At 50.0% G+C, this 18,797-nt stretch overlaps 1 protein-coding gene across 11 annotated transcripts; it reads left to right on the top strand.

The window, feature by feature from the left end:
* Nucleotides 1-2,319: 2,319 nt before the first annotated feature.
* Nucleotides 2,320-18,323, top strand: BRPF1 (bromodomain and PHD finger containing 1). 11 transcript variants are annotated; one of them, XM_070390646.1, is made up of 14 exons: nucleotides 2,320-2,679; nucleotides 4,558-5,166; nucleotides 8,714-9,673; nucleotides 10,380-10,542; nucleotides 11,336-11,467; nucleotides 11,859-11,987; nucleotides 12,781-13,090; nucleotides 13,824-14,144; nucleotides 14,469-14,753; nucleotides 15,251-15,398; nucleotides 15,973-16,109; nucleotides 16,212-16,330; nucleotides 16,665-16,819; nucleotides 17,481-18,323. In XM_070390646.1, the coding sequence occupies exons 2-14, from the start codon at nucleotides 4,568-4,570 to the stop codon at nucleotides 17,662-17,664; spliced, it is 3,642 nt and encodes a 1,213-aa protein (XP_070246747.1). In that variant the 5' UTR covers nucleotides 2,320-2,679; nucleotides 4,558-4,567; the 3' UTR covers nucleotides 17,665-18,323. The 11 variants fall into 11 exon arrangements, with proteins under 11 accessions (XP_070246747.1, XP_070246746.1, XP_070246745.1 ...); XM_070390645.1 differs by having other exon boundaries at nucleotides 13,821-14,144; XM_070390644.1 differs by having other exon boundaries at nucleotides 11,859-12,005.
* The last annotated feature ends 474 nt before the right edge of the window (nucleotides 18,324-18,797 follow it).

The raw sequence follows: 18,797 nt of genomic DNA, 5'->3' as shown, positions 1-18,797 counted from the left end.
CTAATTCTCTATCCCTCTCCCTTCTTCTCTGTAAAAAATCAATAAAATACATTAAAATGACTATATTAACTCTGTTTTCATCCATTTAGTCTGAGTTTTCTGAATGAGGATAATAAAAACAGCTAATATTTTGAGTATTCATTACATATCACACACTATACTAGGTGACTTATAAGCATCATCTATTTAATCCTCACAACAATCCTGTGAGGTAGGACTATATTTTCTCTCCATTTAACAAATGAGGAAACTGAGGTACAGAGTGACTAAGTCGCTTTATTGAAGAGAACTCTTCAGTTTGACTCCAGATCCCAAGATCTTAACCAGCAAACATCTTCCTTGAGTGTCGATTTTATTAAAGATGGTTTTGTGTTTTTTTTTGGAAAACACTGTATACAAAAACATACATTATAGTGGGTCGAATGCAAGGTTTGCAATAACATAAAATAGAAGTTTCCAGATCCTTTGGGCTTTGCCCCCAAACCCTGAAAGACTCTTTCACACTCCTCTTTGATGGCAAAACTGGAGGCTTAGTGATAAGCATGTTTAACAAATGGACTCTCCCTAGCACCAAAGTTTTCCAAAGCCCCAAGAACTATCAATAAAGCTTTGGAGCTGCGTTTTACAAGAAATTTGAGGTAGTAAGAATTTAACAACTTGCCCTAGTTCATGTAGCTACTAAGTGGCCTAGCCACATTAAAACCAGCTGTCTGTGTTTTTAAAATTTATTGATGAGCCCTGGCCAGTTTGGCTCAGTGGCTAGAGCAGCTGTGGGCAAACTACGGCCCTCGGGCTGGATCCGGCCTGTTTGAAATGAATAAAACTAAAAAAAAAAAAAAGACCATACCCTTTTATGTAATGATGTTTACTTTGAATTTATATTAGTTCACACAAACACTTCATCCATGCTTTTGTTCCGGCCCTCCAGTCCAGTTTAAGAACCCATTGTGGCCCTCGAGTCAAAAAGTTTGCCCACCCCTGGGCTAGAGTGTCGGCCTGCAGACTGAAGGGTCCTGGGTTCAATTCCGGTCAAGGGCACATGCCTGGGTTGGGGGCTCCATCCCGGGTGGGAGGCATGCAGGAGGCAGCCAGTCAATGATTCTCTTTCATCATTGATGTTTCTATCTCTCCCTTCCTCTCTAAAATAAATATAAAAAAATAAAATTTATTGATGAGAGAAACGACCTGTTGTCCCACACACCTATGCAGTCATTGGTTGATTCCTGCACGTGCCCTGACCTGGACAGAGCCAGCAACCCAGGTGCATCTGAACGATGCTCCAACTGAGTTATCCTGGCAGAGTCCAGTTCATCTCCCACTCGGCAAACCGTAGCCCTGATACATAACTCCGCCAACCTACAGGGTTCCAGGTATCGGAATCCCATTTTACCGTAGACAAGCCCTTTCACGCCCCAACAGCCCTCTGCACCTCCCCAAATCCGGTCCCTTCTTTCGGATCCACACCTTGCCTCCAGTCTTGCTCCATTACCTTTCCCAAGCTCCTTCCCTTTCCTTCAGCCACGCCCCGTTATTCCTAACCCGGTACCGCCTTTTCCGTCTAGTTCCGCCCCTTTACCTTTCCCAAGTCCCGCCCCTTCCTTGAAGCCTCGCTTCGTTTTCCCCAGGTCTATCCTTTCTTCCAATCCCAGCTCCACCTTCCACACCCATCCAAAGCCCCGCCCTTAGTTTCCTGAGGCCCCCACTCCGGTTTAGTCTCACTCTGCCCTGGTTCAGGCCCTATTCTCCTAGCCAGGAGGTATTTTACATGTGACCTCGCCCCTCTAAAGCCCGCCCCCTCTAAAGCCCCGCCCCACAGGCTGGTTTATTCTCCTCCAGCCCCGCCCCTACCATAAATCCGGGTCTTCCTTAGGCTCAAGCCCACGTCCCTCTTGCTCTTTGCCCTGCCCCCCCAGCCCCGCCCCATGGCTCTGGCCCCGCCTCGCCGCCTTCCTGGGAGACCAAGGCCAGGACTCCACCGCAGCCGCGGCGCCAGCGTCGGGGAGGGACAAGGGAGGGAGGAGACTGAGGGGGAAGGGAGAAGGGCGGGCTCCTCCAGTCCAGCCCCGCGCTCAACGTTCGGGACCGCAGATTCGCCACACATGGCCCGACCACTCCGGATCCTGGGTACCGCGACTAAACTCAACTCTAAGATGGAGGTGCTAGAGAAGCCCTGTGGGATGTTCAGGTGGCCCTTACGAGTTCCAGAGCATGGTCTCTGGAGCCTCGGTTGGCGGGCGGAGATTTGTGGCGAAAGTGCAGTTCGGCAGCGCCGCGGCACTACGTTTACCCTGCGCAGACGCCGTCGCCGCCGCTGCCGCCGCCGCCGCTGTCCCTGCCTTTGCCGCCACCGTCTCTGCTGCCGCCGTCCCCGCGCTGCCTCCGGGAGCCTCCATTGTTCCAGCGGCGCCGGTCCCGAGACCGGGCAATTTAGGGGCTCTCGAAACAGGAGACAGCCGACAGAGTTGAGACACCGGGGCTCCGGCGGAACCGGGAGCGGCGGGGGTCAGCGCGGGAATCCCGGGGAGCCGGGGCCAGAGCGTGGGACGGCAAGGGGCCGGGGTGGCGAGGTCTGAAGTCTCCGGAATTGGGGCTCTCCCTCCCCGGCCCGTCTTTCCCCGCCAAGTGGGGTCGGAGCCCCGGCGGGCGGCCCCGGCGATGAGCCCGGACTCAAGGTGGCCGGTGAGTGCGGGCCTGGGACCAGGGCGAGAGTGGCTAGCGGGGAAGGAGTTGAGTACTTTTGTGGGGCGCGCACTGAGCAGTCCTGCCCAGGTGCCCCTCGGGCCGCCCCAGCCCCCTCCAGGCGGGAGAACTGACAGTGCCTTCGCTCCCAGCAGGAATCCCGGGCAACAGTGTATCCTTCGTGGCTACCAGGGTCAACTTCAGGAGGGGAGCCTTGTTTAACTTGTTACACTTCGACAAAAGAGAAACCTCGCCTCATCCGGGGAGGGCTGCGGGCACCGCCTGGGCTGGGCCTGATCCCTCCGGCTCCCGCCCCCAACTTCCTCTAGCCCCCTGAGTTACGCCGCCACCCTGGGCCCACAGCCTTTCAGATCTAAGTTTTTGGCTCCCTCCCCTGTGCCTCTGCCACTGACTCCCAGCGGGACATCAGCCCGGGTCTCTGTGCTACTTCGGAAGGTGGGGAGCCAGGGCAGCAGAGCTGCAGTGTTCACCAGGGACCCATCATTGAAAGAGGAGAGCTTATTTGTGCTTCTAATTGGTCTGTGTTTAAAGACACAGAAGCAGGTAGGAAGTAGAAGGAAGCTGGAGTTTAACTAATAGTTTTACTGACGTGGAAGTTGGATGCTTTGACAAAGAGAGGCTGAAGCAGCCCACTTGCTTGGTTAAGCTGCAGGAGAATAGAGGCCTAGAGGGGTCCTTGTTTGTCAGGGAGCTCAGGGTGGCACTACCTGGAATGGTGCCAAGCCCCTAGCTGAATTGTTAAACTCAACTAAGCCTGGAGAAACTGGGGCAGTCTCTGACTAAGCTGGGCTTCCTGGGGGCTGGTGCCATCTGCTGTCTCCATTCACCCAGGAACACTGGAGAGGAGAATGGGAGGGCCCTGAGGACCAGCATGGAGTTGAGTGTGCCTGGATTGTCTTGTTCCTGTTTGTACCCTTAGGACTTGGTACAGCTGCCAGGGCCAGGACATAGACTTCCCCTAAAGACCTCAGAAATGAACTAATTTGTTCTATAATCCAGTGATTCTGCTGGATACCAGGACTAAATCATTGCTACCCATTCAAGCTACTACATGGGCTAACACTAGCCTTCATCCATCTCTCTCAGCTCCAAATCTGCTGATCCCTCATCCCTCTGTTCATTCAACAAGTTATTCATTCATTTGCCAAAAACTGAATGTCCACTGAATTCCAAGTACTGGGGATATAAAGGTGGGTAGGCTCTGGTGTCTGCAGTGCATAGCTCCCAGTCTAGTGGGAGGAGACAAAGAGGTGAAAATGGAATGCTATGAAAGCAAAGTTCCCCATAGGAGAGACAAAGACTTAACAGAAGTGACATTTAATCTGGGTTTTGAAGAATGAGTAGGAGCTCACCAATCAGAAAGGATGGAAGGCATTCCAATAGAGATCGTCTTGCAGGAAGGAGAGGTTATAACTTTCAGGAAATGGCAAGTTGCCTTGGATAGACAGAAACACAGCTGCAACTGGTGAAAAGAAGAGTCTGGAAAGGAGGACTAGGGCCAGACAATGAAAGGAGCACTTGAATGTCAACATAGGGAATTTGGATATTATCCTGAAGTAAGTAGGGAGCATCAGAAAGCTTTTAATCATAGATTGAAATGACTGTTGCTACTTGGTAAAAACATCACTCTGGCCACATTATGCAATATTAGACTAGAAGAGTTAAGGCATAGGGCAGAATAACCAGGCAAGAGGTGATGAGGCCCATACTGTGGCCATGATGTGGAAAAGATGGTATTTGCATATGCTGTAGAGGTGGGCTGGCCAGGATCCTTGAAGAGAGGAAGGGCTGGAGGGAGTGGAGGGAGTGGTCATAAACTCTTCCCCAGGCCTATGCTAACTTATCTGTAAATTCTAGATGTGACAGCATGGGGGTGGACTTTGACGTGAAGACTTTCTGCCACAACTTGCGGGCAACTAAGCCACCATATGAGTGCCCCGTGGAGACTTGCCGCAAGGTCTACAAGAGTTACAGTGGTATTGAGTACCATTTGTACCATTATGACCACGACAACCCACCACCCCCGCAGCAGACTCCTCTCCGTAAGCACAAGAAGAAGGGGCGCCAGTCACGCCCAGCCAACAAGCAGTCACCCAGCCCCTCAGAGGTATCACAGTCACCCAGCCGTGAGGTGATGAGCTATGCACAGGCCCAGCGCATGGTGGAGGTAGACCTGCACGGCCGCGTCCATCGCATCAGCATCTTTGACAACCTAGATGTGGTGTCAGAGGATGATGAGGCCCCCGAGGAGGCCCCTGAGAATGGCAGCAACAAAGAGAACACTGAGACGCCAGCTGTGACTCCCAAGTCAGGCAAGCATAAGAACAAGGAGAAGCGCAAGGATTCCAACCATCACCACCACCATAATGCTTCTGCCAGCACCACTCCCAAGTTGCCAGAGGTTGTATACCGGGAGCTGGAGCAGGACACCCCTGATGCCCCACCCCGGCCAACTTCCTATTACCGGTAAGGCCACCTCTGCCTCCTAACTCTGGAACACTGGTGAAGCAGGGCTCAGGAGCCGGAGAGCAGTGACAGGCAGCAGATAGGAGAATAGCAGGGATAAAAGGTAGCAGGAGCACACTCTTAGGGCAGTAAGAGGAACAGTACCCCAGCTAATGATGGTGGCACTTACTATAACTACTCCTTCATGTTATTCTCATAACCCACTTAGGTAGGTATTGTTCTCATTCCACAGATGAGGAAACTACAGAAAGGGGGCTAGACTTACCAAAAGTCAAAGGCCAGTAGGTAGCTGAACCAGTATTCAAACCCAGGTTCTTTTGACGCCAAAGCTGCACTATTTCCACTGTATCAGAGGATCCCTTCTCTGGTTCCTGAGCCTCTCCATTCCCTCACTGTGTGACTTTGGGAAAGGCATCTGGCTCTGGTATTCTAGTGACTCCATCTGTAGAGCTGGTTTAATATTCCTCTGCTGACTTAAAGGTAAAAGACTGGGACACTGATTTCATAAAGTCCTAAAAGCAATTTGTAAATCTGCAGGGGTAATTTCCCCATTGTTCTGTTATTTAGCATGCCCATCCTTTAGCATGCCTAAGCAGTGTTTCCATCAACTATATTTTGTAATCCTCCAATGGCTTGGTACCCCACTTCCTTCCAAAAGTTTGTCACAGTGGCTCTCTTTTATTTTCACAGTGGCTCTTAATAAACTCGCAGGCATAGGCTAAATTCCTTGAACATGGGGTAAAAATGAAGGGGTGGGGCAATGTGGTCATAAAATTATATACAGAAAGCCTAGCTGAAGGACGGTACAAAAACCAAGTGTAAAAGTTACCTCTGAGAGTAGGCACCCAAGGCAAAAAAGGCATTCTGATGAGTTAGTTAAGGAGCAATCTTTGGTGTCAACTAATCAGAAGGCCTGATCTCTGAGAAGGACTTATAAAGGTTTTTATATGAAAAGTTTTTACCAAAAGTGCCATCCATATGATGATATACTAATGTCATAAAAGGCAAATCTGTGGGAACCCAAGTAATTTGGCTCAGTGTGTCACTTTTTTCTCTCGCCTGTTCTTGTGTTAGCCAGTCTCCTTCCTTTCTATCCAGCCCAGCTTCACCTCCTTCTGACTTTCCACTATCTCTTTTCTGTTAGACTGTCATGTCCATCCCCAACACAGAGGCCCCTCAGGGCCTGCCCTCCCTCCTAATGGCTCCCTCCTAATGGCGATCTTTGCTCTGATAGGCAGCTTAGCCCAGCTCATTCTGCTCCTTTTCTTCCTCCTTCCACTCTTACCTCCTGGGGATCAGGTCTGTTCTCTATCAGTTGGAGGTATGTTGCATGTAATTTATTACTTTTGTTAGCAAAACGGCCCTAGTTTGGGAAATTATTTGCTTTCCATGTAAATTTGGGAAGAATTGAGAATCTAATAACACCACTTTCTCTTGCTTGCATCTGAGTGCTTTCTTGAGGGGGAGTGGGAGGGTGGAGTGTCAGCTGGTGAGCCAGGAATTCTACATGACATGCAACCTACCTTATCTGTGCTGTAGCCTGTAATCTGGGTGCACTGTGGAAGTGTGTTATGCACCATCAGTAATGTCTTGGCAGAGAAAAGTTTTGGAGCTGTTTTCAAGGTCTGGAAGGGGCCATACGGTTCACACTATCTCTGAGCCACACCCTTTTTCAAGGATGAGGGCATTGTAGTCACCTTTGGGAAGAGGTAAAGGGCTAAGGAATAAGTTGCTTCCTATAGACATAGCATTTAAGTCTCTCTCTTCCCTTCCACCCCCAAAATACCTTTTAAATGAACAACACTGGAAACCTGTTTCTGTGTGGTAAATCAAACATGGTTCTTGCCTCTATCCTATGGAGAAGTTCAACACATATACACAGCTATAATCGAAGCAAGGTGCTTGGTCAGGGTTATACAAAAGCTAATGATAAACCTAACATTTATTGAGTACTTACTGCATGCCAGGTACTGTTCCTAAGTACTTTACTTGTATTAACTCAATGCTTACAATAGCTATATGAAATAAGTCCATATTAACATCACCACTTTAAGATGAAGAAACCTAGGCCCAGGGAGGCTAGCTCACTTGCCTGCTATCATATAAAGATGGCTCCAGCCCGGCTGGCATGGCTCGGTGGTTGAGTGTTGACCTATGAACCAGGAGGTCACAGTTTGGTTCCTGGTCAGGGCACATGCCCAGATTGATCCCTAGTGGGGGTTATGCAGGAGGCAGCTGATCAATGCTTCTTCTCTCATTGATGTTAATATCTCTCTCTCTCTCCCCCCCCCCCTCTCTCCCTCTCTCTCTCTCCCTCTCTCCCTTTCTCCCCCCCTTCTCTCTTCCTCCCTGAAATCAATAAAAATATATTTTTAAAAATAAAATAAAGCATGGCTCCAGAGTCTATGTTTGCCTGGCCTGCTCTAGCACCAGAGCCCCATTTCCCTTGTGGAGAGAAGAGGTGCAGCTTGCTGTGTGCCACTTGATTTAGCCCATTTAATTTTGTAATTCCATTTAATCCTGACAGCATCTTTGGGAGTAAATATTATTATCTTAATTCTATCATCAATAAAACGGGTTCAGAAAAGAGCAGTGATGCCCTGAAGGTCACAAAGTAGCAGAGCCAGATTTTTATTTTTTTCAGAGCCAGGATTTAAATTAAGGTTTGTTAGAAGCCAAAGCCCCATTCATTCTATTGTAGCTCCCTATAGCTTTATAATACTAGAGTCCAGGTGATCCAGAGCATGGTAAGGGTGTGGGGAGCCCAGTGAGTGCCCCAGGGTGGAGTCTGAATCCTAGCTTTGCCACTTCCTGGTTGTGTGACCTTTCTGTGTTGGGCAATTAATTAACTTCTCAAAACTTGAATTTCCTCATCTGCAAAATAAGGGCAATAAGAACATTGACCTTATGGCTGTGGTGAAAATAAATGTGGTAATTTAGCACAATACCTGGCTCACAGTATATCTTAACTATTCTGATTGTTATCTCCCAATGCTATTCAGAGAACAAAGACAGACCTATAGTTTGAGGGAGCCCTGAGCTGGTGCTGGCAACAGCTGACAAGACCCACAGCAGCTCCATTCAGGACACTGCCAGCTGGTGCTAAAACAACATACATATAATTTGCAAGTGACACCTGAGGAACTTCCTTCCACTGACTCTTTGTACTATCATCCAGATGGGTCCTATCTGCCCCATTTTTCCTCCCTTTAGGAATCTGGTTGAGCCTCTGCACCCCAAGGGAGGCTGTGTAGCAGGTAGGACATGAGGTTTGGAGTTGGCAGGCCTAATGCCACTTCCCAGCTTTACCACTTTCTCACAAGAGAGCTAGGGCAGGTGCAGTAACCTCAAAACTATGCTTCCTTTTCTGCAAAACAGGAATGATTACAGGACCTATAGTGCTTGGGGTTAAGGTAAGGATGGTATGAGACAACATATGTGAAGGTACAGGCCTGGCCTAGAGTAAATATTTGGCAAATGTAACACACTGTCTTTAAGGGAGGAAAAACTCAACCATATGATGCTGAGCTGCCTGTGTGCACTGCAGGTACATTGAGAAGTCAGCAGAGGAGCTGGATGAGGAGGTAGAGTATGACATGGATGAAGAGGACTACATCTGGCTGGATATCATGAACGAACGACGGAAGACGGAGGGTGTGAGTCCCATCCCGCAGGAGATCTTTGAGTACTTAATGGACCGGCTGGAGAAGGAGTCCTACTTTGAGAGCCACAATAAAGGCGACCCCAATGCACTAGTGGATGAGGATGCTGTGTGCTGTATCTGCAATGATGGTGAATGCCAGAACAGCAATGTCATTCTCTTTTGTGACATGTGCAACCTGGCTGTGCACCAGGAGTGCTATGGCGTCCCCTATATCCCTGAGGGCCAGTGGCTGTGCCGCCGCTGTCTCCAATCACCCTCACGTGCTGTGGACTGTGCCCTGTGCCCCAATAAGGGTGGTGCCTTTAAGCAGACAGATGATGGGCGCTGGGCCCATGTGGTGTGTGCCCTGTGGATCCCTGAGGTCTGCTTTGCCAACACAGTCTTCCTGGAGCCAATCGACAGCATCGAGCACATCCCGCCAGCTCGCTGGAAGCTCACCTGCTACATTTGCAAACAGCGGGGCTCAGGGGCCTGCATTCAGTGCCACAAAGCCAACTGCTACACAGCCTTCCACGTGACATGTGCCCAGCAGGCCGGCCTTTACATGAAGATGGAGCCTGTGCGGGAGACAGGTGCCAACGGCACCTCCTTCAGCGTTCGCAAAACTGCCTACTGTGACATCCATACACCCCCAGGTTCGGCTCGCCGGCTGCCTGCCCTGTCCCACAGTGAGGGTGAGGAGGAGGAGGATGAGGAGGAGGATGAGGGTAAGAGTTGGAGTTCAGAGAAGGTCAAGAAGGCCAAGGCCAAGTCCCGGATCAAGATGAAAAAGGCACGAAAGATCCTGGCAGAGAAGAGGGCAGCAGCACCTGTGGTTTCAGTGCCCTGCATTCCACCACACAGGTATGTGGGGAGCAGTGGACAGGTTGGGAAGAACAAACCCTCCTGGAGACTGATAGCCCCCTGAGTGAAGTGACAGGGTTGGGTTATCTTCTTCCTATCAGGAGCTATGTAGAAGTTTAAAAAAAAATCCAAAAGAGATTAGCTATAACAAGTCACCTGACTCTTACATTAGGAGCCAGAAACTTCCCAGTTTTATCTGGCAGACCTAACATATATTTTAAACTGCCCTTCACTTTGATGGTGTGGTTTTAAGTTAGGAAGAAAGAGAATGTAATAGCTACCAGCCACAGAAGAAGAAATAGTCTGACACTGAAAGGAGAACTGGAATGAAAAGGGGGGAAGGAAATGCTTAAGGAGTCACAAAGTAATTACTGCCACTGTGAATCCAAATGAGGGCTGTGATCAGTTATTTTTAACTCTTACTTTACCTAGTCAATTTCTATACTGTACCTTGTAACGCTCAGTGTGAGGTGGGTATCCCAGGGTCAAATAGAGCAATCTTAGGAGCCAAACTCCCTGGCCCCCTGGGGAACAGGGCAGGGTTAGGGATCTGGATTAGTGCTGGGAGTTTGGCTTCCTGTCTGCTGAGGTGCCATTGATGGCACTGTTTGCTCTTTGCCTTAAGCCTGATGTCACAAACTTTTTGACAGTAGACTAGCTAGACACCCTTGTTTTACATAAGAAAATTTGTTATCCTGCTTCCTAGGCTCAGTAAAATTACCAACCGCCTAACAATCCAGAGGAAGAGCCAGTTCATGCAGAGGCTGCACAGCTACTGGACACTGAAGCGGCAGTCACGGAACGGGGTCCCGCTGTTACGCCGCCTGCAGACACATTTGCAGTCTCAGAGGAACTGTGACCAAATTGGGGTACTGTGTCATATTCCCTGTGGGCTCTGGGAACTAATACCAGGGGGTAAGGATCAAGATTTGTAGCTATATGCCCTAACCAATTTGGATCAGTGGATAGAGCATCGGCCTGCGACTGAAGGGTCCCAGGTTCAATTCCAATCAAGGGCACATGCCTAGGTTGCGGGCTTGAGCCCCAGTAGGGGGCGTGCAGGAGGCAGCCAATCAGTGATTCTCTTTCATCATTGATGTTTATATCTCTCTATCTCACTCCCTTTCTCTCTGAAATCAGTAATACATATATATGTATGTGTATGTGTATATGTGTGTGTGTGTGTGTGTGTGTATAAATATATAAAAAGATTTGTAACTATAGCATCCAGTGTCTGAGAGCTTAGACTGTTCCCTTTTTTAAGCTAGCCTTCAAACCAGGCTCAGGAAGAAATTTTTTTTCTTGAGAGGGGGCGTGGAAGGGAATGGCAGGGGCATGCTTCCTGGAGGAGAAGGGGAAGGGAATGGAAGGGGCATGCTTCCTGGAGGGAGAACCAGGAAGAAATTCTTACAAATTATCTACTTGTAGAAGGGTACTGTTCCTATGTGTTTATTCATTTACTCAACAAGTGTATACCAAGCATTGGCACAGGGGACACCTAGGTTGAGGAGCTCCCACTTGAGCTGGCACACCTGCCAGTAAGTTCCTGTGCTCCCTCCTTTGGCTTTACCTGCCCTTAGCCCCAGTTTTCTGGGCTATCCTCTCCTCTGCCCTTTCCTCTGACTTCCTCATCATCTTCTGACTCCCTTTTTGCTTCTACAGAGAGATTCTGAGGATAAGAACTGGGCCCTCAAAGAACAGCTCAAGTCCTGGCAGCGGCTCCGGCATGACCTAGAGAGAGCTCGGCTGCTGGTAGAGCTGATTCGCAAGCGGGAGAAACTCAAAAGGGAGACGGTGAGTGCTCCTGGGCCAGCTCTGTTTTCCAGAGGAGAAAACATATGTGGGAGAAGGAAAAGCATGTGTTGTCTAGCCAGCAAGTAATAGGGTTGATGCTCAGTGTGCTCTCGGGCTCACCAGAAACAGAATGTCAGAGGAGAGAATGAATGGAACTCTTAATTATGTGATACAGGTAGCGAGTGCTGTAAGTTAAATCAAAGAAGGGAAAGGCCAGAGTAGTTGGGGAGTTTCACTGGGTGGGGCGTTGTAGAAAATAGACCTGAGTGAGTACACCCAGCTGTTGGGGGTGGGAAGGAAGGCGAATTCCCAAACCAGCTTTGACCATCTCCTCAGACCTCTACCAAGGGACTGGCCTGGGCCTGGCTGATTGGGCCTTTATGTGTGTCAGATCAAGGTCCAGCAGATTGCCATGGAGATGCAGCTGACCCCTTTTCTCATCCTCCTTCGCAAAACCTTGGAGCAGCTCCAAGAGAAGGACACAGGCAACATCTTCAGCGAGCCGGTCCCTCTGTCTGAGGTAACCGAATTGGACGAAGTAAGAATCCCTTCCCCTCACTCCACCTTCTTTCTGTTCCTCTCCCAGTTGGACCCCTGCTGCAGATCTGGGCCAGGGACTAGGAGGGGACCTTGAAGAGAGGGGCTTGGTGACTCTGGGGCTCCAGGATGAACTGGAGCCACATGCATCACCTGGACTCTGTCTTGTCCCTTTCATACTACAAGTGCCCAGAATGGGAGGCAATCTGCACTCCCCAGAGGCAGGGACTGAGTCTGCCAAATGAATAATCACAGGGCAGGAAGATACTTTCTGGGTGCTGACCCCTAGAACGGAGACTTTAGAAGGCTCAGCACCTAAAGAATCAGCTCTGAAGCCCTAGGTTCTGATTGGCAGACTCTTCTTTCTAAAAGGTATAAAATGAGAGGCCTAAGGCAGCAGTCTCCTTATAAGTCTTAATGATAAGCAAAAAAGAGCTATAGGAATGCAAGCTCGTATTACTTCCAGAGGACTCCCCTAGCTATTTTCTTGTTGAAGCCTCATACGGCTGTAGGAGGTGGATTTGGCAGTAATTTTATCACTTTTCCAGGCCAGGAAAAGAAGGTCCAGAGAGATTAAGAGACTTGCCAAGATCACACAGCTTGTGACTGGTAAAGTCAAGACTGAATCCAGCTCTCTTTTCCCCTGAGCTATACGCCTACCTCTAACTGGTGGGAGGAGGTTATTGGATGCATTTCAAGGGGTAGTATTAGGGGCAGGGGTTCAGGGGGAATGAGAAGCATATCTCCACTTAGCTACACCTACCCTGTTATCCCAGGTACCTGACTACCTAGACCACATCAAAAAGCCCATGGATTTTTTCACCATGAAGCAGAACTTGGAGGCTTATCGCTACCTGAACTTTGATGATTTTGAGGAGGACTTCAACCTCATCGTCAGCAACTGCCTCAAGTATAACGCCAAGGACACCATCTTCTACCGGGCAGCGGTGCGGCTCCGTGAGCAGGGTGGTGCTGTGCTCCGCCAGGCCCGGCGCCAGGCAGAAAAAATGGGCATTGACTTTGAGACGGGCATGCATATCCCCCACAACCTGGCTGGAGACGAGGCCCCACACCACACTGAAGATGGTGGGTGATGAGTCACACACACATAAGAGGCCAATGCTAGGGATGAACTGCTTTCCAAAAGTCCCCTCCTGGGAGCAGGCAGTGTAGGTGGGAAGCACTTAGGCTGAGCAGTGACAAGCTATCCCCAGGAAGCCAGGCTGGTGAATGGATAGCAATGCCTGTCAGTTCACATCTTGGTTCTGCTATTTTATGGCTGTTCCTGGCGAGCAGCTGAGGGGAGAAGGGTTTTTTTTTTCTTTTTTAAAAAAATATATTTCTTTATTGATTTCAGAGAGGAAGGGAGAATGAGAGAGATAGAAACATCAATGATGAGAAACACTGATCGGCTGCCTCCTGCACGCCCCCCACCGTGGATCAAGCCCGCAACCCAGGCATATGCCCTTGGCTGAAGTCGAACCTGGGACTCCAGTCCGTAGGCTAATATCCACTGAGTCAAGCCTAGGGCTCTTTTCTTCTTATTAATATATTTATATTGATTTCAGAGAGAAAGGGAGAGGTAGAGTGAGAGAGAAACATGAATGATGAGAGAATCATTGATCGGCTGCCTCCTGCACGCCTCACACTGGGGACTGAGCCCGCAACCAGGCATGTGCCCTAACCAGGAATGGAACCGTGACCTCCTGATTCAACCATCTAGTGACACCGAATGGGCTTCTTACTGCCTGTCCAGATTTAAGGGGGCCAAAGAGCTGCTCTGAATCTGACCTTTTCCCCCTATCCCCACTCCTAGCAGCAGAGGAGGAGCGGCTGGTCCTGTTGGAGAACCAGAAGCACCTGCCAGTGGAAGAGCAGCTGAAGTTGTTGCTGGAACGGTTGGATGAAGTGAATTCCAGCAAGCAGAGTGTGGGCCGCTCACGGCGTGCAAAGATGATCAAGAAAGAGATGACAGCGCTTCGGCGGAAGCTTGCCCACCAGCGGGAAACTGGAAGGGATGGGCCTGAGCGCCATGGCCCTTCCAGCCGGGGCAGCCTGACACCTCACCCAGCAGCCTGTGACAAGGATGGGCAGACAGACAGTGCCGCTGAGGAGAGCAGCAGCCAGGAGACAAGCAAAGGTCTGAACCCCATAACAAGGTGGACCCCAAAGCAAATTAGACTTTGACTCTGCAGCACACACTCAGCCCCTGCCATCCCCAAGGCAGAGGTCTTTCCTGCACAGCTAGCTGTACTTTCTCCCTCATTCCCCAATCAGGGGCCTCTTAGCTGTATCTCTGGCTATTTGTATAAGAGACACTGTTCCCAATTCCATGACCCTCAAATCATCTCCCCAACAATAGCTGGAGTATTGGACTTATACACCCAGGGCATACCCTGGATGACATCTGCCCTTCCCACATCAGGCCCCTCACCAACTTTCCTTCTCTCTTTCTCTGCTCCAGGCCTGGGTCCCAACATGTCCTCAACCCCCGCACATGAGGTGGGCAGGAGAACCTCAGTTCTGTTCTCCAAAAAGAACCCGAAGACAGCTGGACCGCCCAAGAGGCCGGGCCGGCCCCCCAAAAACCGGGAGAGCCAGATGACCCCCAGCCACGGAGGCAGTCCTGTGGGGCCCCCTCAGCTTCCCATCATGGGCTCCCTGCGTCAGCGCAAGCGGGGTAGGAGCCCCCGGCCCAGTTCGAGTTCAGACAGCGACAGTGATAAATCCACAGAAGACCCCCCAATGGGTGAGCCTCACCACCCAGTACCCCAAGAGAGTGAGCAAAGCTACCATCTTTCCCAACATAACTTCCACCCATCCCTTCATTTTCCCATAATATCTCAGAGCTAGAAGGGCCCTTAGGAATCATTTAATTCAATCCCCTCATTTTACAGACTGGGAAACTGAAACCCAAAGACACTGATCCAGCTAGATTCCCATCCAAGCCCCCCTCCATTGTATCACTTCACCTTTTCTCTTCTCATCCTCCTTGGTGATCTCCTGCCCTTTAAGCCATTTGTGTCCTAAGGTCTATAACTGCTGAGGGAAGTGTAAGGGGTGGGGCAGGGCTGTGGCCAGCTGTGGTGGACACCACCCAGAGCTAGCTCTGCTGGCCAAGGTTGGAGGAATATTCCAGCACAGAAAGGGAAGCCAAGGCTCTTAAGTACCTCTTACCCCCATGTCATCTCTGATCTACATCTTCCTGACCGATTCCTTCCCTCCTCCCCTTCCCCCCCAACCAAGACTTACCAGCCAATGGCTTCAGCAGTGGAAACCAGCCAGTCAAGAAGAGTTTCTTGGTATATCGTAATGACTGCAGCCTTCCCCGGAGCAGCTCAGACTCTGAGTCCAGCAGCAGTAGCAGCAGCAGTGCTGCCTCAGATCGGACCAGGTACCGGCCCTCCAGATCAAGGCCTGCCTCTGGGATGCCCTTCTGGGTTTCCCTATGGGAAGTGGGGTGGCAGCCATCTCAGCCTAGATTAAGATGGCTCAAATCCAAGGTTCTCTGCAAAATAAATGAAATAGATGAGCGTATCACCATAATGGAATGGAGGGAACCATACAGGGTTCAGCTGATGTTTTAGAGCAGAGGGCATAAACTCTTGCTTTGTGGCCTGGATTTGGCCTACAGACATATTTTGTTTGGCCAGCATGGTGTGTTTTTAAAAATGAATTCAGAAGTACCACATAAAATTCCCAGTTTCTGTGTTCTTTTTAAAAACTAGGTCTGGCAAATCTGGCCAGTATTGCTTTTAGACAGGGTATACATTCATCATCACCACTGCTAAACCCAGCCCACATCAGTCAAATCACTGCCAAGCCACTGAAAGCATTTGGATTTGAAAATCTTTAAGTAGTTTCTGCTTTCCAAAAATCTTAGACGCTGGGAGTTTAAAGAAGAAAGAACACCCAGCATGCCATTCTCCACTCTTCTTTGAGCTGAGCTCCCTTTGTTTTGTCTACAGCACAACACCCTCAAAACAAGGCAGGGGCAAGCCCTCCTTCTCTCGGGGCACATTCCCAGAGGACAGCAGTGAAGATACCTCAGGCACTGAGAATGAGGCCTACTCCGTGGGTACTGGCCGCGGCGTGGGCCACAGCAGTAAGTACCCTCGCCCAAGGCCAGGGATGCTGGGGCCCCAGTGTCCGGGCCTTACCAGCCCCCTGTCTGCTGATCTGCCCCCTCTCTCCCATTCCTGTGAAGTGGTAAGGAAGAGCCTGGGCCGGGGAGCTGGCTGGCTGTCAGAGGATGAGGACTCCCCGCTGGATGCTCTGGACCTTGTGTGGGCCAAATGCCGAGGGTATCCATCGTACCCAGCTCTGGTAGGCTTCTTTTTTTTTGTCATATCCCTTGCCTGTCAACCCCAGAATGCAGACTTACAATTAGTAGACTTTTTCTACTCTCTGCTGAGCTGCAGAGTACAAGGGTCTTTGGCAGGTAGAGAGTTAGAGGTCCCTGATTAGTTTCTCCAGCTTTCCCTTTTCCCTCCCATGACCCCTTGGGCTCTGAAGTAATTCAGCATAGGAAGAAGGTCAGCATTGCAGTAGCATGATAACCTTTCCATGTCTCTACTTCAAAGGGTCTCCAAATTCTTAGGTAGAGTAAGTCTTGGGGAAGAGGGGACTGAACCAAACCAAGGTCTTACTATTCCTTCAGATCATTGATCCAAAGATGCCCCGGGAAGGTATGTTCCACCATGGGGTTCCCATTCCTGTGCCCCCACTAGAGGTGCTGAAACTTGGGGAGCAGATGACCCAGGAAGCCCGAGAGCATCTCTACCTCGTCCTCTTCTTTGACAACAAGCGAACCTGGTAAGGGAGGAGGGGAGCATGTGGTGACTCACAGCCACAAATACAACCCTGGAAATGGGGGCAGACTGCGAGGAAATTCCAGCAACAGACAGGCTGGGCTGTCACCAATCAGTGGGGGAGGGACTTAGGCCTTTAAGAAAAAGTCTGAGAAACTGATTGGGCACAGCTGACAAACAGCTGTGACTAGAAAACAAAGAACCATCAGTGACTGTGACAAATATGGGAGTGGCTCCCCACCCAGATCGAGGTGATTTCTATACTTAGTTTTCCCACCTCTGCCTCCATGGTGACAAGATTAGGATAAAGCAGGCATAAAGTCAGACTCTGAATCCCTCTTCTGTCTTGTTTACATAATGTAATCTTTTTGTTAACTATATGCAGAGGATTTTTAATGCCAGTAAAGTCTGCCTGGAGCCTGTGGGACAGGGTACTATTTCAGGTTAGGTCAGGGCTCCTTTTTGCACCCATAAATACCTTGTGGTTACCGCTCAGTGTGACAGTTAACTGGGCTCTTTTATCACTGTGAACAGTTATTTGAGGGCAGAGAACCCCAGTGCCCACCAGAGCCTTGTTCTCAGGAGGTGTTTTTAAATGAGTGAGGAAGGCTGGTGCTTATTGCTCTCCCAGAGATGACTTAATTGATCCTCACTTCGTCTTGTAGGCAATGGCTGCCTAGGACTAAGCTGGTTCCTCTGGGTGTGAACCAGGACCTCGACAAGGAGAAGATGCTAGAGGGCCGCAAGTCTAACATCCGCAAATCAGTGCAGATTGCCTACCATAGGGCTCTGCAACACCGCAGCAAGGTCCAGGGCGAGCAGAGCAGCGAGACCAGTGATAGTGACTGATACTGCCCAGCACAGCCCAATCTACGGTGCCCTGCCACCTCTCTCCCCTTTGCTCACTGTCCTGGAGTGGCACCGGCCTCTGCACTGACTCATTCCTGGTCTTGGGGCCAGTCTCAGGGGAAGCTGGGTGGGGGAGGTCCCTCCTGCCCTGAGTGCAGCTGGACTGTACAGAACACTCCAAGGGCCCATGGTAGCTCTGTGCAAAGAGAGGGGAGGTCCTACAGGCCAGAAAGCTCCAGAGACCTCACAGCATTGCAGTGCAGGGTGGTGGGCCAAGGTTAGGACACTGCATAAAACAGGCCATCCCATCACCTCTGCCTGCTCATGCCAGGAGAATCCGTAACTGCCTAGTGGCCTGAGGACTGTGCAGGTGATATGGTGACTGGGCATCCGCCCTGCCTAACAGTGGGATTGATGTCTGTCCAGCCTGGAAGAGGGGCACTAGGTGACCCCCTCCCCTGCTTTTGTAAATACTGTAATTAGTGGAGAATTTAAATTATTCTCATTTGTAACTGCGTTTCCGGTCGCGCCAGAGTCATTTGGTACTAAAAAGACTGGGGCCTGTCCCCTCTCCCCTCCTTCTCATAGATTCCCCCACCTTTCAAACTGGTTTGTATTTATTTCAAAAGAAGAAAATATATTGATTCTTAGAAAATAAATTGTTTGGAATTCTTGGTTCTTGCCTTCTGCCAGGGCAAAGGGAGTTTCTGTTCCCCAGGGATGGCAAATAATTGGGCCCAAGTGGTTGCTGGCTGCTCTGCATATTGCATTTGTAAGACAACAGCAAAGATAATATGACAGCTCTCATTTCTCATGCACTTACTGAGTGTCAGTACCCGTGCTAGCTCCTTTAGATACAGTTTCATGTAATCCTTGCATTAACTATAGGAACGGTTAATAATAGGGTGGTTATTTCCACAAAGACATAGATTTTGAAAAATTAAGTAACTTGCCTAAGTTCTCACTAGGAAGTTGCCAGAAAGCTCCAGAGACCTCACAGCAGTGTGGTGCAGGGCGGTGGGCCAAGGTTAGCACCCTGCATGAACAGGCCAGGAGGAGCCATATGCCTAGTGGCCTGAGCCTGTGCAGGTGGTAAGGTGAACGGGCATCCGCTTCCCAGTGGGAATGACGCT

Source organism: Myotis yumanensis, unplaced genomic scaffold (genome assembly GCF_028538775.1).
Source record: "Myotis yumanensis isolate MYYU_CA2020_CCGP unplaced genomic scaffold, mMyoYum1.0.hap1 SCAF_14, whole genome shotgun sequence".
Taxonomy (NCBI): domain Eukaryota; kingdom Metazoa; phylum Chordata; class Mammalia; order Chiroptera; family Vespertilionidae; genus Myotis; species Myotis yumanensis.
Note: the sequence above shows the minus strand (reverse complement) of the source record. Positions and strands in the feature narration are given on the sequence as shown.